The sequence below is a fragment of the Procambarus clarkii genome, chromosome 67 (assembly GCF_040958095.1).
Source record: "Procambarus clarkii isolate CNS0578487 chromosome 67, FALCON_Pclarkii_2.0, whole genome shotgun sequence".
NCBI classification, from domain to species: domain Eukaryota; kingdom Metazoa; phylum Arthropoda; class Malacostraca; order Decapoda; family Cambaridae; genus Procambarus; species Procambarus clarkii.
The window spans coordinates 27,116,992-27,143,391 of record NC_091216.1 but is presented as its reverse complement, the minus strand read 5'-3'; the positions used below and the strand labels follow the sequence as shown (position 1 = coordinate 27,143,391).

The 26,400-nt window shown below is 43.4% G+C and overlaps 1 protein-coding gene across 1 annotated transcript in view; it reads left to right on the top strand.

The window, feature by feature from the left end:
• LOC138355468 (retinoid-inducible serine carboxypeptidase-like) overlaps positions 1–25,554 on the top strand; it is a 50,879-nt gene extending 25,325 nt beyond the window's left edge. Inside the window, exons 2-10 of the mRNA XM_069310576.1 lie at positions 15,622–15,851; positions 16,511–16,651; positions 18,631–18,720; positions 19,006–19,116; positions 20,768–21,005; positions 23,150–23,323; positions 23,756–23,833; positions 24,120–24,277; positions 25,102–25,554. Of these exons, the coding sequence (XP_069166677.1) occupies positions 15,622–15,851; positions 16,511–16,651; positions 18,631–18,720; positions 19,006–19,116; positions 20,768–21,005; positions 23,150–23,323; positions 23,756–23,833; positions 24,120–24,277; positions 25,102–25,164 (1,283 nt within the window). The 3' untranslated portion in view covers positions 25,165–25,554. The remainder of the gene's footprint in view (positions 1–15,621; positions 15,852–16,510; positions 16,652–18,630; positions 18,721–19,005; positions 19,117–20,767; positions 21,006–23,149; positions 23,324–23,755; positions 23,834–24,119; positions 24,278–25,101) is intronic.
• Positions 25,555–26,400: the final 846 nt, after the last annotated feature.

Below are 26,400 nucleotides of genomic sequence, written 5' to 3'. Positions count from 1 at the left end.
TATTTGTACATTACTCTTGTGTTCTTTGTGCACGCATTCTTTTGAAGAATAGGTTTAGAATTTGGAATTAGATTTTTGTTTTGCATTATGAGTAGAAAACGTTAGTTTAACGTTAAACGACGCCTAACGTTAGCATCGGGGAGAGTGAGGTCGAGCTGCTGTTGTGAGAGAGAGAGAGAGAGAGAGAGAGAGAGAGAGAGAGAGAGAGAGAGAGAGAGAGAGAGAGAGAGAGAGAGAGATGGGGGAGTGCACTTCCTTCTGGACATCCCATTTGTTGGCCATCCGGGCGCAGGAAAAGGAGTATTTCTGTACATTTCCTGACTCGTTTGCGTTTCCAGTTTTCACCTATGCCCTCTTGACCCATTTTCTTTGAAGAGACTGTCTTGGCCCACCAGGCGCCGGATTCATCAAGGAGTTACGCAAGCACTTACGAACCTGTACAGCTTTTGTTAATCTTTGGCGGCTTTGTTTACAATTATTAAACAGTTAATGAGCTCCGAAGCACCAGGAGGCTGTTTATAACAACAACAACAGTTGATTGGCAAGTTTTCATGCTTGTAAACTGTTTAATAAATGTAACCAAAGCCGTCAAAGATTGAGGAAAGATGTACACGTTCGTAAGTACTTGCGTAACTGCTTCGTGAATCTGGCCCCCTGTACAGCTTTTCTCAATCTTTGACCGCTTTGTTTACAATTATTAAACGGTTTACGAGCATCAAAACTTCTCAAACAAATGTTATTAATGCCCAAAAAACAACGTCCTGGTGCTTTGGAGCTCATCAGCTGTTTTAATAAATGTAAACAAAGCCGCCAGAGACTGAGAAAAGCTCTACAGGTTCACAAGTACCTGCGTAACTGCTTCGTGAATCCGAATCGGCCTATTCCCTCCAGTATTTTGTATGTACTGATCATATCCACCCTGGATTATATCTTTAGGTCTCTGAGGTAGTGGACGGGTCGAGGACCGGGCCCCGGGGACGCTAAGCCCCTAAATCATCTCAAGATAACCCCAAGTGATAGCTTAATCCACTTAATTCTGACACTAGTCTCGTTGCAAACCTTGAAGACAGACCTGAGGCGAGGTGAAGCCTGTAAGTTGAAGAAGGTTCAAGTATTTTACATGTCTCCCGGGGAGCTCTTTACGGGCTATTCATGCCCGTGCCACCTTCCTGGGTGGCTTAATCTTCATCAATCAATCTGCTCTTGAGGGATGATTTCAGTCACCTCTTTTAGTGCCAAGCCTGGCGCCCCTGTCTCCAGGAGAGTGAAAATTTAATAATCCCAGCGGTGTCACAGGCACCAGAGGTCACGACCTCTCCGTAGGGTGCAGTCGCACTTCCACAGATCTCCAGTATCAGCTAATGATACTGGAAATGGCTCCAAAGGGCTACCACTTACGGGCTATTCATGCCCGTGCCACATTTTGGGTGGCTTAATCTTCATCAATCAATCAATCGTCACAGGCACGAGCACACGGGCTGGTGTGAAAATGTGTTCAACGTTTGCAGGTGGGAGCGGGGGTTTTAACAAGACCACATTTTCAAAAGTGAGTATTGGTAGATTTTTTTTTGGTGGTTATCTTGAGGTTATCTTGAGATGATTTCGGGGCTTTAGTGTCCCCGCGGCCCGGTCCTCGACCAGGCCTCCACCCCCAGGAAGCAGCCCGTGACAGCTGACTAACACCCAGGTACCTATTTTACTGCTAGGTAACCGGGGCATAGGGTGAAAGAAACTCTGCCCATTGTTTCTCGCCGGCGCCCGGGATCTAACCCGGGACTACAGGATCACAAGTCCAGTGTACTGTCCGCTCGGCCGACCGGCTCCCTTGGCCCAGGCCGATCAATTTTTATGCTCGTGGGTCGAGGTGTAATCAAATTACTGTGGAGTGGAATTTGTTAAGAAAGTGTGTACCAGTGACGGGAAGTTGTGAGGACAGCACGCGTGGCGTACGTCCTCTGTGGCTCAGGAAGTTGTGAGGACAGCACGCGTGGCGTACGTCCTCTGTGGCTCAGGAAGTTGTGAGGACAGCACGCGTGGCGTACGTCCTCTTGTGGCTCAGGAAGTTGTGAGGACAGCACGCGTGGCGTACGTCCTCTGTGGCTCAGGAAGTTGTGAGGACAGCACGCGTGGCGTACGTCCTCTGTGGCTCAGGAAGTTGTGAGGACAGCACGCGTGGCGTACGTCCTCTGTGGCTCAGGAAGTTGTGAGGACAGCACGCGTGGCGTACGTCCTCTGTGGCTCAGGAAGTTGTGAGGACAGCACGCGTGGCGTACGTCCTCTGTGGCTCAGGAAGTTGTGAGGACAGCACGCGTGGCGTACGTCCTCTGTGGCTCAGGAAGTGGTTACAAGTAGCACTTGGTCGTTATCTTGAAGCGGGAGCTGTTCAACAACTTTGGATTGGTCGTAAGTACTTGCGTAACTGCTTCGTGAATCTGGGCCAGCCGGCTTCTTGCAGGTCGGCGTTCAATTTCCGAGGGTTCAAGTGGGAGGGGCACCTAACCTTCCCATACTCCTGATATCCTCAGCATTTATCCTGTCCTCGTATCCCTGCCATGTTTTATAGTCAAACTGGGTTAGCATTTTCTCCTGATAATGCTGTTATATTGGAGGAGGAGCCGGAGTCTGCAGCACCCGACGCCTGTCGTGGATGTGACGGTGACGTCTGTCGCCCATAGATAGTCTGTTGTTGTTATAGATTCAGCTACTCGGAACAAGTTCCAAGTAGCACGGGCTATGGCGAGCCCGTAACTTACCTGGCACAGGAGCGGGGCAAGAAGCACGGGCTATGGTTAGCCTCGTGGACGGGAGATGTCTCCCGTCTTAATCCACTTAATTCCACTTAATTAATTGACGGGAGATGTCTCCCGTCTCCATAGATAGTCATTCTAGTGGTAGTGCAATTGACTCGTCAAATGGGGTGTTGTATTTTGTATTGGCAAATAATAAGCTAAGCATGGGGGAAGAGGGGGGTGGGATATCCGTATAGGTTGGTTCTTAATGTTTCCATCTCTGGCATGAGATTTTGTTTTCCCTGACATGACAGGCGTGTAAGTGATTTGTTTTTTAAACGACGTCTGTGGCATTCAGAGAGTAACTCATTTTATTTTTAGCGAGGCGTCTGCTGGGCGCTCACACGGTCGGGCGGGCAGACTAGGAGTCAGTCTGGCTGTCTGGCAGACACAGACAGACGGGGAGTCGGGCTGTCTGTTAGTAGGCGTTTCCCCCATACAATTCAAACCTTATCATATTTTTATCACTCATACACGTGGTGATTGAGGCTGGACCAGACACCGTGGGACTGACTATCCAGGATAGTCAACTATCTACAGAGTAGTCTCACAGAGGGACCTTCCTTGTATAGTGGCGGAGGAAGTAGTTTTACACGAGAATAATGGAGAACCTGAAGACACGTTATCATCATTCACAGTAAACTTGACAGTTCTTAAATTCTTTTGAGAAAGTTACCAAAATATGACAAGATAAAGAAGGCTGAATACACTACATTTTTTCTGAGTAAAAAAAAAAAAGGTTCGTTAGTTCTTGACTTACATTGTTTTATTTGATTGGTTGATTCAGCTTTAATGCCTAGAGCTGTCAATTAATAGTCGCCTCAGGTATATTTCCTATGCATGATATTACTGTAAACTGCCTCGTCAGTGTGATGACAAGGAATGTGCAGCGTTTGCCGCAACTGTTGTGGTATGGAGGATGTCGACACGTGGTGGTGGTGGTCAACTAATCTCACTGGCTATCACTTACTGTTTATGTCGAAGGGGGGGGGAGGGGTGGGTGGCCGAGGGTGCCCATATGCCCTTAATTCCCATTGTTGGGGAGACAGGAAGCTTGTACTTAGGTTTCATGACGTCCCAGAGATCAACTACTGACCTTTCCGCAGGATGCAACGGTTGCCTAACTCCTGGGGTTATCTTATCTTGAGGTTATCTTGAGATGATTTCGGGGCTTTAGTGTCCCCGCGGCCCGGTCCTCGACCAGGCCTCCACCCCCAGGAAGCAGCCCGTGACAGCTGACTAACACCCAGGTACCTATTTTACTGCTAGGTAGCAGGGACATAGGGTGAAAGAAACTCTGCCCATTGTTTCTCGCCGGCGCCTGGGATCGAACCAGGGACCACAGGATCACAAGTCCAGTGTGCTGTCCGCTCGGCTGACCGGCAGGGGTACCTATTTATTACTTGGTGAACAGAGGTATGCGGGTGAAACACGGCCGACCGTCTCTGTTCCACCCCGGGCATAAAATCCTCTGGGGGATCCATTAGCATAGGATCCAATAGTATGGATTTCACCCTTTAGATACTGCAAACCGACATGTTATCTTGAGGGAGCTTGCGAGACTGAATGTTGGTGGTCGGCTTCTCTGATGGATCAGGGGTTACTTATCCAACAGGAAGACTTCTGTATTGTTCCAGGGGGCATAGGAGTGTAACAAGAGACTTAAGAGCAAGGCACCCCACAGGGAGGTGTCTTCAGCCCTAATTTATTTAATATCTTAATAAACACGCTGTTAAACTCTGTACCGAGCAAACGCAACGTCCCCATCATTATCTATGCTGATGATTGAAATTGAAATAAGTTTATTGAGGTAAAATACACACAAAGGGATAAGGTAGCTCAAGCTATTCTCACCCCGTTCAGTACATCGTGTTAATACATACATAGACATGCTGATGATATGATGATACATTATATCAGATGATATAATGATACAGGAGCTGTTCGCAAGATGCAACTGTCTGATAGCTCGCAGCTTGACTACGTAAATAGATTCAAATACCTTAACCTTGAGGTGCCACTGTATGGTCTTATTGTATTCAGACTGTCGTCAGTCTAGAGAGACGACAGTATACAGATACATGTATTCAGTCTAAAAATGTGACGATGTGCATTGAATTTTGTAACTAGCTCATCAAGATTGTAACTTGGCTTAGCTACATGAATTGTGGGGTTCAGTTCCTGAGCCCATTATGTGCCTCTGTAACCCTGTCCACTACCGCCCACAAGATGGGTATGGGGTGCATAATAAATAAACTATATTAAAAAAAACACCTTAGTACACTTGAAACAATGTTTTTTCAATTGTGTGCTAGTTCGAAGCCTCTATCGAACTAACCCATCACATCAAAGGAATCTATCCAATTAGCGCTGCGTCCCAAAGGAATCTATCCAATTAGCACTGCGCCCCAAAGGAATCTATCCAATTAGCGCTGCGCCCCAAAGGAATCTATCCAATTAGCGCTGCGCCCCAAAGGAATCTATCCAATTAGCGCTGCGCCCCAAAGGGATCTATCTAATTAGCGCTGCGCCCCAAAGGGATCTATCCAATTAGCGCTGCGCCCCAAAGGGGTCTATCTAATTAGCGCTGCGCCCCAAAGAGATCTATCCAATTAGCGCTGCGCCCCAAAGGAATCTATCCAACTAGCGCTGCGCCCCAAAGGAATCTATCCAAATAGCGCTGCGCCCCAAAGGGATCTATCCAACTAGCGCTGTTCCCAGTCCCCAGACCGCTAGCCAAATTGCGCACTTCTCCGTAGCCTTGTATCCCAGTAACACGGCGGTCAGAGCCGTAGTCTGCGCACACGCCGCCGACGTCCCATCTGTCTGGCGAAGTGCGCGGTGTTGGTATGAATGCGTTTGCGTTTATCTCTAATCCAAACCTAGATAAGCCGAATGTTTTCGTGTACCCTGACCCACTTATCTGGTCTCTGTTATCCGTCCACTTAATCGGACTAGACAGTGTTTGATCCCTCCGTGGATTCGGATAATCGAGGGGGCGAGTTGACTAAATAAACAACATGTAATTAGCGATTTATTTGATATTAGTGAGCTTATCATGTGTTTTAAAGTCTTTCTCTGGTGCCTTGTCAAGCTTACCAGTGGGCAAAACAAGCTTGAGTAACGTTGATTGCGTTCATTCAACGTTATTTGAGCATGTTTAGGGTAGAGGGCTCTTGCTTGCCTAACTGCGTCACACTTGCCCTGCAGCCCCAAGCTATAAATTCAGTACTGACTCGGGTAGGCTTTTTTTTTTTCACGGGAGACATCTCCCGTCACGCAGGGTGCAGTCGCACCTCCACAGATCTCCAGTATCATCTATTGATACTGGTAAAGGCTCAAAAGGGCCACCACTTATGGGCTATTCATGCCCAAGCCACCTTTTGGGTGGCTTAATCTTCTCTCTCTCTCTCTCTCTCTCTCTCTCTCTCTCTCTCTCTCTCTCTCTCTCTCTCTCTCTCTCTCTCTCTCTCTCTCGGGTAGGCTTTTCCGAGTCATATTTGGCTTGTATAGTAGACGACACAGTATGTGGTCTTCTTTCTTGTCTATAATAAAACAAATCATATTTACAATTTAATATTATATATTATAGGTTTATTGATAGTTATAGTAATTATAATTGTTGTAATTTGCAGGCGATGAGTCACAATAACGTGGCTAAAGTATGTTGACCAGACCACACACTAAAAGGTGAAGGGACGACGACGTTTCGGTCCGTCCTGGACCATTCTCACAATCGGCTTGAGAATGGTCCAAGACGGACCGAAACGTCGTCGTCCCTTCACTTTCTAGTGTGTGGTCTGGTCAACATTGTTGTAATTAATAATTATTACTCTTCTGCTGGGTCGTGAAGGAAGCGGGCCTCGGGTGACAGAGGGCCGTGACGATCTCTGTCAGGAACCCGTAGGTGCGGGACCGGGTCGTCCACCTCCTGGGGCTCGTGCGGCCCCCCAGGCTCTGCTTCAGGAGGCTGGGGTCGTTCTTGCCCTTGCTGGGGTGGTGGTTCTCCGGCCCCGATCACGGCGGTCTCCGGGTTTGGAGTCTCTGTGCCTTTTTTTTACCAACTTCGAGGTCAACTCCGGAACTGGAGCCCCTGGGGGCAGTTCGTTGGTGCCTTCAACCTCGTTCTGACCCGTTCCTGCGACGGCGCTGGAACCAATCATATTGGCGTTTGCCTTTCCATCGGAGACTTTTGGCGCCGTGGAGAGGGAGGACCTGCTGCATGGGTAACAGCTTCTCCCCCGTATCAACCTACCCTGGCTTTGCGCCCTGGAGAGGCCACTCCAGACCGATAACCAGAGCGCAACTCCATAGTCTCCTGAGACTGATGGATGCCTACTACTGTTGATAGACATAGGGAAGGTTATTGTTTTGATTGCGGTGATTTAAAGTGTGTTTACATTAGCTGGATGTGAACAAAGCGCGTTGCCGTAGCTTAAGAACTCATTTTACCAGATGCTGAGTCAAATGCTGATTTGTGTAGATATTTAAATGTCAAAAGTTGATTTATACGAATACGAGAACACTGAGCTGGGATACGAGGACAGGGCGAAGGAACGGTGTCTATCAACTTAGACCATTGGTGACGGATCGCCGACCCAGCAACGGCCCCGGCCCGTCGCTCTACCGACCAGTCAGAGTGGATTGAGACCCTGCCAAAGCTGCCAACAATAAAATCAACTCTGTGTCACTACTAGCGAAGCCAACTCCGCCTTGAAAAGTTCAGCGCCGCACAATAGTGGGAACTTGACCCATGTATGTACCGGTACCCTCAAGGTCACAGCACCTAGCTGGGTCCTGCTTAACGCACTCTGAAATCACTTCTACACACACACTCACCAGACGGCACCGCTCCTGTGCCAGGTAAGCCCACTACGGGCTCACCATAGCCCATGCTATTTGCCCCTCTCCTGTGCCAGGTAAGTTACGGGCTCATCGTAGCCCGTGCTACTTGGAACTTGTTCCGTGTAGGTGAATCTATAACAACAATAATCACTTCTACAAAAACTGACATGTTAATACCACCACAGGCGAGGTCCAGGGGGCCTCGTAGCCTGGTGGATAGCGCGCAGGACTCGTAATTCTGTGGCGCGGGTTCGATTCCCGCACGAGGCAGAAACAAAATGGGCAAAGTTTCTTTCACACTGAATACCCCTGTTACCTAGCAGTAAATAGGTACCTGGGAGTTAGTCAGCTGTCACGGGCTGCTTCCTGGGGGTGGAGGCCTGGTCGAGGACCGGGCCGCGGGGACACTAAAGCCCCGAAATCATCTCAAGATAACCTCAAGATAAGATGACCCCTAGTCGTTCACCGAGCGCCGGAGAAGACTATGATGTTTAAGGAAGAAACATGTAAGTTTCATTGATGTGTGTTTACCGAGACGAGTGGAATTCAAGTGGCCATGAGATTATATCAGTGTGTGAATGGCCCTCGGGGGCCGTGAGCGTGGGGCCCGTTATCACGCTCCAACACTTGCACTCGCAAAACAAGTTTTAGGCCATTCATTACAAGAGCGAAGTTCACGGTACAATGCGCAGTGCTCTCTGGTCTCTGCTGCCAGCCGAGGCTCACTTCCCTGGCAGGACAGGAACGCCTGAGCACACAGTTACAACCCCGCTCCTGTGCCAGGTTTTTAAGTCCACGACGGGTTCGCCATAGACCGTGCTACTTGCAACTTTTTGTTCGCAGTAGCTGAATCTAAAACAACAACAGACTAGGCACGTTTTCCCTTCACCTGATGCCTCTTGCATTAGTAGTGAAATAGGTATTTAATTATTTAATGACACACACACACACACACTAACGTGTCTCTCCCTCTTCATAAGTACATAAAAAACAATAATTTGGTGGCCTAGCGGCTGACTGGACAGCGCTCGGGGTTCGTAATCCCAAGGTTCCGGGTTCGATCCCCGGCGGAGGCGGAAACAAATGGGCAGAGTTTCTTTTACCCTGATCCCCTATGTTTACCTAGCAGTAAATAGGTACCTGAGAGTTAGACAGCTGCTACGGGCTGCTTCCTGGGGATGTGTGTGTGCGTGTGTGTATGAAAATTAGGATTAAGGACTTGTCCGAAACGCCATGCGTGCTAGTGGCTGTACAAGAATGTAAGAACTCTGGGTGGGTGTGTTTATTATTATTATTATAATATATATAATATAGAATTAATGAGATATAGGTTGAAAGGTCGCTGCCCTCAACCTCTCATGCTGTGGTGCTCGGCTCGGCATAAACAAAAGGTTGAGTGCTTGGACGTAAAATATTTATGCTTTACAGCGTTTGTGTGTGTGTGTGTGGGGTGAGGGGGAGGGGACACGAACCTTAAAACTCTTGCTGTAAGAGCACTTCGGGGTGCGGGGGCGAGTTACAGCCCCGCTCCTGTGCCTGGTAAGTCCACTACGGGCTCACCATAGCCCGTGCTACTTTGGAACTTTTGTTCTAAGTAGCTGACTCTAAAACAGCAGCAGCAGCAGCACTTCGGGCATTGGACGGGAGACATCTCCTGTCACGCAGAGTGCAGTCGCGCCTCCACAGATCTCCAGTATCATCTATTGATACTGGTAATGGTTCAAAAGGGCCACCACTTACGGGCTATTCATGCCCGTGCCACATTTTGGGTGGCTTAATCTTCATCAATCAATCAATCAATCACTTCGGGCATCACTTCTTCCCGTGACCCCGCGTGTGGCGGAGATTAATGTGATTTGGTCAATAATTTCCGCTGCACTTCGCCTTCCCTTTTGAAGACTGAGGTGGATATTAGTGTATTTTTTTAACTGTTAAGGCTGTCTTTGCCCTGATAGTTTTGTGCAGGAGTCAATAGAGGTTTGTAAATCTTTTTTAAATGTTGGGATGTAGGGTTTAAGCTACTGAAATAGGTTACGGTTACTAGGCTGTGAGAGTTACATGACGTGGTTACTAGGCTGTGAGAGTTACATGACGTGCTATCTGGTTGTGGTGTTACAGCAGAGTGACCAGTGACCTGCTGCGGGGGGGGGGGCAGACAGTGAAGTAACGGTTATCTTGAGATGATTCGGGGCTTAGCGTCCTCGCGGCCCGGTCTTCGACCAGGCCTCCTTTTTGTTACACATCCCCAGGAAGCAGCCCGTAGCAACTGTCTCTCAGGTACCTATTTACTGCTAGGTGAACAGGGACTATCAGGATGAATGAAACTACGCCTATTTGTTTCCGCCTCCACCGGGGATCGAACCCGGTACCTCAGGACTACGAATCCGAAGCGCTGTCCACTCAGCTGTCAGGCCCCAAACGATGTCCAGGGTTCGAACCTAGGTCGTTATTTACGACGCGGATATTGACATTAAACCTCTACACCAAGGAACTGTACTCACCTAGTTGTGCTTGCGAGGGGTTGAACTCTGGCTCTTTGGTCCCGCCTCTCAACTGTCAATCAACTAGTGTATAGGTTCCTGAGCCTACTGGGCTCTATCATGTCTACATTTGAAACTGTGTATGGAGTACTGTGATATACAATGATATACTGTGTGCGTATATCATTGGTTACGTTCCTTGGGGCTTGTGTGTGTACCATTTATATTTTAATGGGAGATTAACACATTAGTCAAATCTTAGTGGTACGTCTTGGTGGCTCCTGCTTTCAGAGATAAGAGGCGGCAGTTCAACAACACTTGGGTAACTTCCTCTGATACGCATCATAAAAACTAGGGGGGGTTTGATAAGCGTTGTTGTCAGTGCTCTGAAAGAGTGGAGAAAGTTGTTTTTACGCCACGCGAACCTCTTATCTCTTGAGTACCACGTGGTGCGGTGTAGTGTGGGGGCGGGGTGGGGGTGGGGGGGTAGATAACAGGGAAATGAAGTTGTGTAGGAAGGGGGGTGAAGGGATTGAATGGGGGGGGGAGGGAGGTTAGTGGCTTCTGTTTGTGTGGGGGGTTGGGGGGGGTGCGGGTGGCAGGGGTATTGGTGGTTGTTGTTATAGATTCAGCTACTCGGAACAAGTTCCAAGTAGCACGGGCTATGGTGAGCCCGTAACTTACCTGACACAGGAGTGGGGTATTGGTGCGCGCGCATTCTTTTATAGTGCCGTGTGCATGGTGGTAGTGGGTTAGGTATGGACGCATTCCCTCGTGCGCACCTACAAACGCGTCAACTTGTGTACACACGCACCAGTTGATTGATGTACTCACTCAAAGAATCTGAATCCGAGTACGCACACACGCGGCCCCCAACAGTCCACGGTGGCGTAGGGGTAACCACTCTCCCGGCGAACAAATTGGTGAGAGTTCGACTCCTGGCCAGGGAGGATTGACTGGGCGCCAGTTCTAAATTCCTCGCCGCTGTTCACCCAGCAGTAATTGGGGACCTGGGAGTAAAACCGATTGGAGGGACGTGTTCAGGAAAAAGACGATTGATTGATTGATAAAGATTAAGCCACCCAAGAAGTGGCACGGGCATGAATAGCCCGTAAGTGGTACAATTTTTTTTTCTCAGTATTCTGAGGTTGCATTTAACCATCAAGCTGTTATCGCGGGGGAGGATACTGCTTCACAGTCTTTATGAGGGAGGAAAAAGACTTGTAGATACGCTTCTTATGGGAAGGGAAGGCAGTCAGAAGGCGTCTACTCCTGAACCCACCTGTGTAATAAGTTAACTAGGTAGAGACATGCTCTCAACATATATAATACTCAGTAACCAGATACGCAATGACATGTAATGCAATGACATTAAAAAGAGACACGCAAGTCGGGGGGTATTTAAATACGGCTGGTGAGCCTGGGATTAATTAGAAAAGTACAGTACTCCAGTGGCATAAATCCTTGGATTAAGTGGTGGAGGCAAACTCGACATGTATTCAGAGGCACGGACACGCTCCAGCCGACCGCGCGCACGCACGCACGCACTCATATTTAACTGGCATCTTACAGGCCTCCGAATGCATGATAGAACTGATGAGTTAGCAAAAACATTTGCTTGTAACGAGGAAGTTGATTACCCATCATCTTGGACTGCCTTTGAGCAGCCTGAGAGTAGTAATATTCCGCGGACAGCAACAAAATCTTGTAGACTTGAGGCAAAGTGAAATTCACACCAATTCCTCCATCTATCATCATTCTTTTATGCAGGAAGAACCACACGTCTATGGGTCATCCAATAAGGTTAGCAGACTTCTAGATATTACCACTGCTAGGCTTAGACTCAGCTACAAGTAGAACCTTTGGGAGTTTACAGCACCTGCTGACGTGGACTGTAAGCCCCTGTAAACTGTCAGCGGAGCTGATTGATGAAGATTAAGCCACTCAAGAGGTGGCACGGGCATGAATAGCCCGTAACACAGAATTATTCCCATAATCATTATATAATTGAATCTGATAAAATAGCAGAATTCGGAGATAACACCACCAGTGGCGCTCAAGAAATGTGTAAGTACTTCATTTGTAATGATGAATGAAGTACTAACCAGAAATAGTAAGCCAGAGTTCCAATAAGCGAAGATAGATAGGAACTAATGCGCACATTAGGAAATGTATATGTTTATCTCAGAATGTTTGGTAATATGTTTATTGTTTGTGATGTGTGTCTATGTATGTATTAACACGATGTACTGAACGGGGTGAGAATAGCTTGAGCTACCTCATCCCTTTGTGTGTATTTTACCAACATACAATCGCTTACACAAGTTCACATTCATGTGCACTCATGCGAGTGCAAACCCCAAACAAAATAATTGGTTGGCTCGACGTCTAAAGTGCGTTTTAATGCGTTCTAGATCATAACACCTTTGTTATCGTTATCACGTCACAAAGATAAGTGCCTAAAGTGAGAGTTAACAGGCTCCCGTGCGTTTTTAGTTAACTTCTGTGTTCTTAACTTTGATTTTCATCTCCATCTTAAAGCTTTAGTACTGACTCCCAACTCTGGGAGTGGCATGCCCACATTTGAAATGGTAAATAGTCTGCGGCGCCTTACTTGCTAGGCTACTCGAACGGCGCCTTACTTGCTAGGCTACTCGAACGGCGCCTTACTTGCTAGGCTACTCGAACGGCGCCTTACTTGCTAGGCTACTCGAACGGCGCCTTACTTGCTAGGCTACTCGAACGGCGCCTTACTTGCTAGGCTACTCGAACGGCGCCTTACTTGCTAGGCTACTCGAACGGCGCCCAACTTGCTAGGCTACTCGAATGGCGCCTTACTTGCTAGGCTACTCGAACGGCGCCTTACTTGCTAGGCTACTCGAACGGCGCCTTACTTGCTAGGCTACTCGAACGGCGCCTTACTTGCTAGGCTACTCGAACGGCGCCTTACTTGCTAGGCTACTCGAACGGCGCCTAACTTGCTAGGCTACTCGAACGGCGCCTTACTTGCTAGGCTACTCGAACGGCGCCTAACTTGCTAGGCTACTCGAACGGCGCCTAACTTGCTAGGCTACTCGAACAGAGGAAATACTTCGTCCCCCCAAATATTTGCCTTCTTGTCCCTCTTGCTACCTGTACTGAAACAGCCTCTAGTGTATTATCTTTCTAGATAGTTTATTCCTCTGTTTCCTAAATAATTCTTACGCAGGTCTTTCGAATCTGTCCAGTTTGTATCTGTTGTTTGGTGTTCTATTTTGTGTATATTGAGTACGTAATATCTCTTATCTTTTCTATACTTCTATCATGTCGCTCCTTACTCTTCACCGTTTTGACAGAATGTAAATTAAGTTTTTTTTTAACCTCTCCATAAGTTTCTAATTTATGGGATCAATCAGTATATCATAATCACCATATGTTCACCTATTGGTTAACCTTTATTTTATTTTCACCCTCTCCTTGTACGTCTCTCCTGGTTCCACTTTCACAACCTTTTAAGTCATTTTGTTTACTCTCCCGCCTTCAGTTTTCCTGTTTTTTCTCTCGTCTTCGGCTCTCTTCTCCTTCAAGGCGTTTATATTATCATATTCCTTTGTCAATATCCTTAAATTTCATTTCTGTTATTTTCTAAGTTTTTGCTTTGGCTTCTTTTTATGGTTGGTACTAACAAATAATGGTGTAGACGGTATCTATATATAAATTGTGTTAGTTTGCCCTTCCAAACTAGTATAGTGTTAGGAATGGTGCCCCACATATAGTCAAAACTACACTGGATGTTAGTGTCAAGTGTTAAAACTACATTACACAGCGATACAGAGTGTGCGCATCGCTGAAAATTCTAGTGTATTTTCCGAACCCCCCTTACTGTGCTCTGTAGGGTTTCTTCGAGAGCTCTTTTGTTTGAAATGTTGTTTTACTACCCTTAGACACACTGCCTAAACGAAAGTGTAAACTCGGTAATGTTCTGCAGAACTAAAGACGAAATTACCGTGTTTTCTAAGTTGTGGAGAAGAATGCAAAGCAGAGTGCTTGGTCTGTAGGCATGATGACTTCTGGAAAATAAAGGCACTAATGCTCTACAAGCCAATCTTTGCTGAGAAGAATATAATTGATAGAGAAGTATGCGTGGAGACCTGCAGGAGAAAGTGTGATCTTGAGATGTAACACAAAATAGTTGCCTTACTCCCAGGTACGTATTTACTGCAAGGTGTACACACACATTAGGTGTATGGAAGCGTGCCTAAACGGCTCGTTCTTCCCGGGAATCTAACCTCAGGACCTTGTACTGGATTTCGTTAATCAGGACATACTTCTAGGTAATTCATCACATATTGAACGTCACCTGACCGGTTTTCTGGGATACAATTGAAAGACATAGCGGAAGACGTATTGGTCCACGACTAAGTTATGGTAGAAAATAAGGGTGCTGCATTTGCCTTCACAAACTTCTATCTGGATAGAGAATATAATAGGAAAGTAGAAGGTATGCAGGCGATGAGTCACAATAACGTGGCTGAAGTATGTTGACCAATCCACACACTAGAAAATGAAGGGACGACGACGTTTCGGTCCGTCCTGGACCAATTTCAAGTCGATTGATCTTGAGAATGGTCCTGGGCAGACCGAAACGTCGTCGTCCCTTCATTTTCTAGTGTGTGGATTGGTCATCAAAGTAGAAGGTATATATGGTATGGTATGCAAGATTGGCACGTTAATTAGTGCTCCCGGATAATCTAGGTGGCAGTAAGATCTTGTGGAAAGATGTCCTACTGTGCACGCTTATTGCCTCTAACAACTATCTCAGCTTTAACGGAAAATTCCTTTGGGTATAAAGATTGGTCGCTGGGTCCGACCGTATTTACATTAGTGTGTGGGCTAAGTTACAGGCCTTGCTCTCCCTTCCACTCAAGGGGAGAGAGAGAGATGGAGGGATGGAATGTACTCACCTAGATATTCTTACCTAAGTGAGTTTGCAGGATCTAGCGCTAACTCCCTGCCAGCTGTATGTCGCCACGACAGTTTTTTTACCCTGATGCTGCTATTCACCTATCAGTAAATAGGTACCTGGGAGTTAAACAGCTGTTACGGGATGCTTCCTGAGGGGAGGGGGTGTGTAAAAAAAATCAGTTGATTGACAGTTGAGAGGCGGAGCGAAAGAGCCAGAGCTCAAGCCCCGCAAGCACAAATAGGTGAATACAGCCCTATTTAGCCATATATATTATCTCATTGTTGTAATCTCGTTGGTTTAACGAGGCCAACCATTGATGCTGCCAAGAATGTAACCCACAACAGTTACCCAACACGAGGCTACCTATTTACCTTTACCGTTGATTCAACGACGAACCAACGTCATACTGTGCTCACTGGGCAGTAGCCTTAATGGGGGGGGGGGCAAAAAGACGGTGGCTTGTCAAAGGTCTCTTCCCACCCCCCACCCCCCTCCATTATTGATTGGTCTTACAAATCAGAATTCTGAGTTAAACGTGTCTAACAAAGTTATCTTGTTTCAGGGTTCTCACAAAGAATCAAGCGGGGCAAGGAAACCTGGGGATATGTGAGAGTGCGCGACAAGGCGCACATGTTCTTCTGGCTGTACTACACCACCGCTGATGTCGACTACAAGCTTCGGCCACTGGTTCTGTGGCTTCAGGGTGGCCCAGGTGCCTCTTCTACGGGCATTGGCAATTTCCTCGAGATAGGCCCACAGGACGCGTCTCAGCAAAATAGGACCAATGCTTGGGTATGTATACCGACAGTGGTTAATATTTCAGCTGTACAAGATGATTTCGGGTGCAATTTTGCCATGTGTTAAGTTTATATATATATGTATGGAGAGATGGAATGTACTCACAAATATACAATAGCCTTCCCCCCCCCCCTTCCCCAACTATTTGATTTTTTTGTATACCTGTCTAACTACTTTTCACGCATTTGGTTTTGAGCTCAAGTGACATGCGTCGTTTCTTAATCACCGTTGGAAAGCGCTGAATGACAAGACAATTAATTGTTGTAGTTCCCATTGCTTAGCCTCTTGCTAGAATGATTATCTGCACCTAAACTCAACTCCATAATTTAGACTAATGAAAGAATCCGACAAATCCCCCCCCCCCAAAAAAGTTTTCAGCTAATCAATTGCACTCCAGTAGTAGTAGTAGTAGTCTAAGTTATGGTTATTCCAAAGATCAACGTCCCCATGGCCCGGTCTCTGACCAGGCCTCCTGTTTGGTGACCTTGGTAATGAGGCTGTTAGTGTGCAACAATATTCCACCCTAGAGAGAGGACTAGTGTCTTGAAAAAGATCATCATTGGTTTTGTCCTTGGATGTTATCAGCATCAAACCTCCTTTGTTTGATGCAGGTTTAGAAATAAATATTTCCTAAAGTACTCCCTTTTTTTCAGACGGAGCAGGTGAACGTACTCTTCGTTGATAATCCAGTAGGAACAGGCTACAGCTATGTTGAAGACCCGAAGCTTCTGGCCACCAACAACACTGTTATTGCTGATGACCTTGTGTCCTTTATGAAAGGATTTTTCATAAAAGTGAGTGTGAGATGTGACCCATGTCTGCATGTGGCCATTAATAATGGCCAAAGGCCATGATTAGGGGTAGAAAATGAATTTTGGTGTTTTTCATAAATATATATATACTGTATGGGGTTCATCTGTCAAGGATTGTATTCGCCTCTAATCACGCCTCTCAACTGTCAATCAACTGATGTACAGATTCCTGAGCCTACTGGGCTCTATCATATCTACATTTGAAATTGTGTATGGAGTCAGCCTCCACCACATCACTGCCTAATGCATTCCATCTGTTAACTACTCTGACACTGAAAAAGTTCTTTCTAACGTCCCTGTGGCTCATTTGGGTACTCAGTTTCCACTTGTGTCCCCTTGTTCGCGTACCACCAGTGTTGAATAGTTTATCTACCCTGTCAATTCCTCTCAGAATTTTGTAGGTAGTGATCATGTTTCCCCTCACTCTTCTGTCTTCCAATGTCGTAAGGTGCATTTCTCACAACCTTTCTTCGTAACTCATGCCTCTTAGTTCTGGGACTAGTCTAGTGGCATATCTCTAAACTTTTTCAAGCTTCACCTTGTGCTTGACAAGGTACGGGCTCCATGCTGGGGCCGCATACTCCAGGATTGGTCTTACATATGTGGTATACAAGGTTCTGAATGATTCCTTACATAGGTTCCTGAAGGCAGTTCTGATGTTAGCCAGTCTCGCATATGCCGCCGATGTTATTTTGATGCGGGCTTCAGGAGACAGGGTTGGTGAGATATCAACTCCTAGATCTTTCTCTCTGTCCGTTTCATGAAGGACTTCATCTCCCATTCTGTATCCTGTGTCTGGCCTCCTGTTTCCACTGCCTAGTTTCATTACCTTACATTTACTTGGGTTGAACTTTAGTAGCCATTTGTTGGACTGTCTAGGTCATCATGTAGTCTCATACTGTCTTCCTCCGTCTTAATCCTCCTCATAATTTTTGCATCATCAGCAAACAATGAGGGGAATGAGAGGTGTGTGTGTGTGTACTCACCTTATTGTGCTTGCTGGGGTTGAGCTCTGGCTCTTTGGTGTGTGTATGTGTGCTGTCAGCAGAAAATGTTGAAGTAGCAAATTAAAATAAAAATAAAGATTTCTTAAAAGTATTATTGAAATAATTATGGTAACAGTAATTTTTTACTGTTACCATAATTATTTTATAATAATAATCTTGAACACCCACATCCGAGAACTGTGTACATTCAGTAAGTCAATTCCAAAGCTGAAATATATATAATCTAATTGTAGCCTAAGAAGGGCAAGATAAAGCTGAAGACTAACAAGCAGATAATTCTTGTTGTTGGGGGACAAGAAGCATGGTGTTAGGTTTATCGAGGCCCCCCTTCAGTCAACTAGTGACCTTCCCCAAGATGCAGCCCACAACAGTTCTGTAACTCCCAGATACTTATTTAAATAGCTAGGGGAATAGAGGTTTCAGGTGAGAGGAAATGTGTATAACCATTTCTGTCCTGCCTGTAACAGGGACTGAACCCTGTTCCCTTAAGTTGTGAGCTGAGGATGTAGACTGTTGTGCTGCAATACCCCTTGCTACATAGTCAAAATTAAATGCATAATACAAAATTAAATGCATTGACTTTTGTAGAAATATATAGCTGGCTCAGCTCAGGACGATATTGCAGCTATGCAAAATTCTACCAAATTTGAAAGTTGTATGGCACACATGGACAGTAACTACTGAATATAAATAACCGTGTAATACTGTACAGTATATATAAATTGTAAAGTACAGCTTTTTTTATATGATCTTTAATAGTTTCATATGAACATTTTGTAACATAATAAGGCAGCTAGAAGTTACTATAGTATTTTGCCATGGAACTGGGTTAAATTTTTTATTTTGATCAGTTTTTGTGAGATAAATGTTAGAATTTTAATTATGAATACAGCCGAGGCTATGTTCTTATGGATTCTTATACTGTATTCTTATTTGTAAATTTCTTCCTCACAGGTTCCAGAGTTTGAGAATATCCCACTCTACATCTTTGCAGAATCCTATGGGGGAAAAATGGCAGTGAAGTTTGCACAATCACTCAACAAGGTGAGTACTGTACTACTTGAATCTCCAAGACATAGTTACTAAATGCAATAGATTATTTATTAGCTGCCTAAATTATTTTAACCTTTAAAGCACATCATGCATGCTTTGTACTCACATTTCTTAAATACAAGCAATGAAGCCAGAGCACAGTACTTATAATCTAGTTACAGAATGTAACTTTTGGGTATGGAAAGTTGAATTGGGTCACTTTGCCATGAATATTGGACACAATAACTATGAATAGCAAGTGTTGAATAAAATGTTTGCTACATTCTTTTTTTACAGGCAGTGCAACAGAAGAAGATAAAATGTCAGTTGGCTGGTGTAGCTTTGGGAGATTCATGGGTGTCCCCTGTTGATGCTGTGCTCTCGTGGGGACCATACCTCTATGCCACGGTATGTTTATGGGCAGCGGAACTCTGGCATGTTGATAGAAAGAGTTACTGAGTTACTTGAGAAAACTCAAGATAACCTCAAGATTACTGCCTGGGATTCATTTTGTATAGTACTGTAGTTGTAGCACTTGACAAACAATTTTTAAACTTTTATAATTGAAAATAAGTTGGTGATGAAAAATTAATACAGAATTGAGTGGTATCAACACAACTCTGAATGTTATCGGTCTGTATTTTTTCCCCAACATTTCAGGCTTACATACAAAGAGAGCAGAAATATTTGATTCTTCAGTACAGTACTGCATATTTATTGATAAATTGTCCCCGACTTCCGTATATCTTCCACCTGCTATGTAGTTATCCTTGCATAGCACTTCTTTTAATAATTATAATTTATAAAATGTTATCCCTGACTTCATAGTGTAGTACAATAGTATCTATTTGCACTATATATGTATAACAGGGAAGTTTTATGATTTCCGCAGCATACCCCTGACACCTTACAATCTCATCATCAGGTAGTGGCCACAGAAGAGGTTTCTCCAGGTGGCTCTATCACCACACAAACTTGCACTCTGTCAAACTTGCACCCACCCACCAAAAGAGCCCCATTTCCATTTACACCTAAAAGGGCCACTTTCATATGACTTCTTTCTATCCCTGCCTAAATATTCATATCCCCCCCAGTATTATAACATTCTTGAAGTTAGTATAGGCAACACACAGCAGATTGGGTCCAAGTTGTTGTCCAGGTCAGGAATGAGACATTTGAGCATATTTCCGAGCATATTTATTTTTAACAACTAATACGTGTATACTGATTTTGTTACTTGTTCCTTATAAGTGCTTTGTTTGGAGTTTATGATAATGATCTGCTAGTTCCAGTGTCTTAAAATTCCTGGATCGTTCCCAATGCATACTGCACTTTACTAGTACTGTATTGGCATATAAAACCAATGATTCATTAGAAGGCATTTTTACTCTTGTGGTTGGAAGCATTATTGTCCCAGAAAATATGCAGAGCACATTAGTTGGGATCTGAAAGTGAGAATGAACATACAGGTACTGAATCAAGCACAATTTATTTATTTATATAGAAGAAGGTACAGTACATTGGGTTTATGAGAGCACATAGCATTGATATTTGTACATTCTTGTAAAGCCATTAACATGCATAGTGTTTCGGGCAGTTTTTTCACGCAAGCGAAATTGGAGTGCTAGAGGTTGGCTAAGAAAAACAACCGATTGAATGCAAGATTCAAAGATTGATTGGTGATGCTGTTTGGCCAGTGTGAAAATTGAGGAAAAGCAGAGATGTCATATATCCAGCTGAACGTATATTACTATGTTATTGAGAATAGCGTATTATTTACCCAGAGGTTTAACTAAATTGACCTGAGTGCCATTGTCTTTAGTGGCCTCAACAGAGATAGGAAGCCAGTAGATTGTCAAAGGTTCCCATGTTGCTTTGAATGGTATTTTCCCGCTTGAATCATGTAATTAACTGAGATTATATGGTTTATTACTTCATGTAGGCAAATTGGTTAGGCAAACTATTTTGTTACACATTTCTCTTGGCTCTCAGAAATAAGGTTTATGTACTTTTTTGAAGATAAAACATTTATTGAATTGATTTAAAATGCTCCTTCCAGTCACTGATCGACTCTGCAGGCTTGGCCAAGATCAGTAAGAAGGCCAAGGAAGTATCGGATGCTGTTCAGGCTGGAAAGATGGGTCAAGCCACAGAACTCTGGGGTCAGGCAGAAGATTTGATCGAGAATGTAACAAACGGTGTCAATTTCTACAACATTCTCAAGCAGGCTCATAAAGATAATTCTTCTAATGCTGTTACAGTTCTTCCCTCAAATGAGATTGCTTCAAGAATTCATGGTAAGATAGTGTCATAATTATTATTATGCTTTGAAGAAAAATATGCACTGGTTTAATTAACATTATATTGGTAGATGGCATATTATTGCTAGTATTCTTCTATGAGGTCGCTTATCATGCACAGCATTTTGGGTAAATCTTACAACTAACCATTTGTCATCTTAAAATAAATACGTATGCAGTATTTATATTGTGTATATAAATTCTATACAGTACTTTATATTAATATATTTAATTATATTCTTTTAATAGTTAAAAAATTATCAATAGCATATTGTATTCATATTCTGTCCATATAGTACATGAAGGTACAATGGATTGTGAACTACAGCTAGATTATGAATGATGAGCTTACATAACTGATTCTGTAGTGTTAATCAGTGTTGAGATTAAATTGGGAGAATTGTTACAGTAGTTCATTTAAAGTACTGTATTTTATTACCATACTGTACTAACAATATCAGTTAACACCATTAGCTTTTATTATTTTATGATGAAGACTATGCGGTTTTAAAGTCGAAAACTGTACTGTGTATCAATTTGATATTGAGATTTTTTGTTTATTTTGCTAGTTGGATTTCCAAGCTAACTAAGTCGCGTAAACTATTCCTCTTGTAATTTTCATCGTATTAGTAGCTAGTAGTGGAATTGTTTGTAAGGTTGGCACAGTAGCACTAGAAATACGTACGAATCACATACAACTAAGGAGAAAGAGAAAAAGATGAAAACTGGAACGAGAATGGTGTTGCCGCTATGTGCGATGAAAACAAATTGCAGAACATGTCAAATGCTTCGCTCGATCCCAAGAAAAATAAAGAAAGAAGGCAATGTAGAGAAATAGAAATGATCGAGCAAAGTTTGCAAGATTCATATAAAATCCAGATGAGCCAGAGTGTGCAAAACGTCATAAGCGAAATGGAGAGGAATCCAAAATATGTTTTCTCTATGCAAATTTTAGAACAAAAATTATATCCTGCATTGGGCCCTTATGCAAGGGCAATGGAACCTTCACAGATGACAACAAAGAAATGAGTGACATACTAAGGTTACAGTATGAAAGTTGTGTTCAGTGAACCCCTGAACATATTGAAGATCAGTGATGCAAACAAATTTTTTATAAATGTGATACCACCATCGAACTATATCAGATATGTTCCTAACGCCACTTGACTTTGAAGTAGCCATACACAGCATATCCATGCATTCTGCACCAGGCCCAGACTCCTTGAATTCTATAGTCATCAAGAATTGAAAAACAAAAAACTTATTACAGGCCCTAAATATCTTTTGGAGACGGAGCCTAGATACTGGTGTTATCCCTAACATACTTAAAACAGTGAAGATCACGCCACTTCACATGGGAGGTAGTTAAAGCAGATGCAAAAAATTTTAGATGAATAGCTCTAACAGCATACATCATAAAATTCTTTGAAAGAGTCCCAAATGGCAAGATCATAAAACACACGGAATCGCAGTGTCTACATAATCCTGGGCAACATGGTTCAGGGAAGGGTGCTCCTTCGTGTGACAGTTGCTAGACCACTATGACATGGCCTTAGATGCCATGGAAGACAATCAGAATGCTGATGTAATACTGTATACACATAATTTGCATTATGTGTATACAGGAATTACTGCCAAAGTAGGAAGATGGATCTTTAACTTGCTAAAGAACAGAACCCAGAGTGTAATCAACAACAAAGTAAAATCTGAATCGTCCACCGTGAAAAGTTCAGTTTCCTAGGGTACGGTGCTTGCTTCGGTACTTTGCCTTATCCTCATATTAGACAGACAAGGATGCAATCTGCAGTACTGTATTGTCCTTTGTATTTGACACTAAGATTTTCATGAGAATAGACAATATAGAGGATGCAGTAAACTTCCAATCGGATGTTAGTAAAGTCTTTAAATGAAAATAACATGGATAATGAGGATAAGTTCTAGTTATGGGGAATGCTATGGGGGAAAAACAAAAATATCAAGACAGAAACCCCATATAAAACAGTCAGATCCCACATTACTGAAAGAAAAAGTACAGTAATGTAAAAGATTTAGGAGTAATCATGTCAGGAGACCTTATCTTATAGACCATTACAGGCCTCAGAATACTGCATATACATATTAATATGATTTTTTTTTAACAGAATGCCTCTATCATCGCTATGTGGGTCAGTTTTCTGCCGTATTGGATGCATTAATGAATGGGCCTATACGTGACAAACTGAAGGTTATCCCACACAACGTGACTTGGGGTGGACAGAGCCAGCTCGTGTTCAGGGCCCTTGCTGCAGACTTCATGAATTCAGCTGTGAAAGATGGTAAGTTGATAGTAACTTTTAAATCCTTGAAAATTGACTTGTCAATAAACCAAGTACTGTATTGTACTGTACTGTACTTGGAATGGACAGAAGAGGGACGGTATTGCTTCTTGCAGGTCAGCATTCAATCCCAACTGTCAAGTGGTTCGGCACCATTTCTTCCCTCTGTCCTGTCCCCAAACCTTATATTCAACCCTTCCAAGTATTATATATCTGTAATGGCTTAGTATTTTTGCCTGTACCATTATGTTGTGTCTATAAAACTTTAATACCCCAAAAGAGACAATAATAAAAGTAAAGCGTAATGATTGAAAGCACTGCTGGATTGCAGACTTTTGGTAACTTTTTGCTATATAATCATAGTTGTGTATACAGTAATGTATAACTAAAGTAAACTTTGTAATGATACACTAAATGTTCTATTTTCAACAGTGGAGCTTCTTTTGAATACATCGGCAATAAAGGTCATCGTCTACAATGGTCAGCTAGACCTGATTGTTAATATTTTAGGTAAGTATCTCTCATTATTTTGTGAGAGTAAGGTGTTCAAATGGTATAAATCATGGTTTCAACGGTGGTCTAAAACGATACATACGGTGCATAATATAAATTATTTTGAAACAGCAATAGAAATAAAAGGCAAACGTGTGTGAATACACTCTGGCTTCCTGTCCCCGACACAGTAAATTATTATTATAATATATTAATGAATGAGAGAGGGAGAGGTGTAAATAGATAGGACAGTAGTTGATACACAATTTTGAAAGCAAATGCTTCTTTTAATATTCTTTTGCAGGTGTACAGAAATGGGTTGAAAATCTGCATTGGGTAGGCACCAAGCAGTGGGTGAATGCTGCTAGAATTCCCATGGAAGATGAGAGTGGTGGCACTGTTGCATTTACAAAATCATTCAAGAACTTCACCTTTTACTGGATTTTAAATGCAGGACATATGGTAAGATCATTTTCACACGGTATATGCAGTGCAAGCAAGTTCAGTAGGTCTTTCTTGCAACAGAATAATTTAAACTTGAAATAAACAAAAGGTCACTATTTTTTCATGGGTTTAATAAAGACAGACAGGTCATGGCTTTGCAAAGTCAGTGATGGCTCAGTGGTAATGCACACTGTGGTTCACAAGGTACTTTTCCTAGGTTTGTATCCTGGCTGGGAAGGATTGATGAGGTGCCAATACATACCTGTACATGTTTTGTTTACCCAGAAGTGGTTGTTAAAATTGGTTGGTTGTATTCCAGAGGAAACTAGTGGGTAAGGCTTAGTGAGCGATGGGATTTTAAACCCATCAGCCTGCCAACAGGAGTTAACAGTTGGCAGTTCGTGTAGCTGCATTACTCCCGAGGATTTTTTTTTCCAGCTAGTTATGCAGCAGACTTAATATTTATACCTTTTGTGGATAAGCAATCTCTTGGGTTTATTATCCCAAGAGTGAAAAAGCATGCCCTGGTCTGTGCTAAATTATGGTACGTCGAGCTTTAAGTGTAATTGAATAAATAAATAAATAAATAGTAGTTTTCCATTATCAAGATAGCCACCTTGAGTGAACTGCCTTTGATATGAACTAGTTAAATATTACGAAATTGTGTCTGGTGTGGTATACTATTATCTTGTGAATTTATTGGGCATTTGGAAAATTTTTGTTTTCCCTATAGTATTTATCTTCGTGAGTGCCTGCTGACCATACACAAATTGGAAAATGGTGATTAATATAAGGATATGAAAAGATGACATTTAAAAACCAAGATTTTGTATAATTTGCAGATTCCTATTGATGCGAGCGACGTGGCTCTAAGGATGATGAAAGCGGTTGTAGGCGTGAAGTAAAATACTGGTAATATAAAATGTGAAACAGAAGAGTGGCAAAGTATTAAATAAAGTTAATGTTAGAAAGATTTTAGTTAAACAAAAGAAAAAAACAAAAAAAATGTATATTTTAGATATATAGGTACAGTATAGTGTGAAAAGTCAAGCAATGGGGAGGATACATGAAGTATTATTGGTGCTACAGGATGGCATTGACTATTGAATGTTAGGACAGCATAAATATTAATGTTTGCTACTGTGATATAATTTGTATACTGTAAATCAGCAATGCCCCACCCCCCCCAACAAATACTAATATGCCGAAGTTATTACATATGAATCTTTATGAACTATATTAGTGGCCAATTATTTATATAATGTAATTACTGTAATAATAAAAAGTGAATAAAACACTTAGTATGTAATATCCAAATTATTGCTGTTAATACTACTGTATTGCTGCTATACAGTACTATAGCAACAGTGCCAGTGATGATGCAATAGCTTCCATAGTCTGAGGGAGAACAAAAGTGGGAAACACAAGGACGATTGGGAGAAGGGACAGAAGACTGTGAAAAGGAGAGCACAGATGAACGAGGAGGAAGTAGAGTAGTGGAGTTAACTATGCAAATAGGATGGAGTGGAACTGACAGATGCTAAAGGAACACTGGTGGCTGCAGAAGAAGGGGAGCTGGAGGAGGTATTGGGGTCCAAGGGTTTGAAATCATTGGAGAATGAAGGAAAGGAAGGGTGGTGAAGAAGTGTGATGAAATGCACGAGTACAAGTATAGAAAGAAACAAATTCAAGACGCAGGATCCAACACCGAGCCTCGAGGGAAAAGAAATACAATCGTGATGCTTCAAGGCGAGGATGGCCTCTTCAAACTTATGAGCATGCCAGAAAAGGCAGGGTCAGCCTCCCCGCAGTTAATGCAGTGAGAACTCCCAGGGTCACCTCGCAGCTCCAAGAACCACGGCCAAACACCTATTGCACAGGCATGGAGGGAATGTAGTCCTGAATGGAGCATCGGCAAGAATGACTTGACAGAAGATGGGAGGGTCCTGCCATCATGTGAACAATAGAGAACAAACATGGCAACCATGAGTGGGACAAGTGAAGGAATCAATCTGGAGGATGGGAGAGCCCTGGGTCTTGAAGATATACTGAATATCCTCATGGCAGTCCGAGGTTCCAAATATCAGTCACAAATGTCAACACTTGCATCATTCAACAGGGTATTTTTGGATATCCAAACT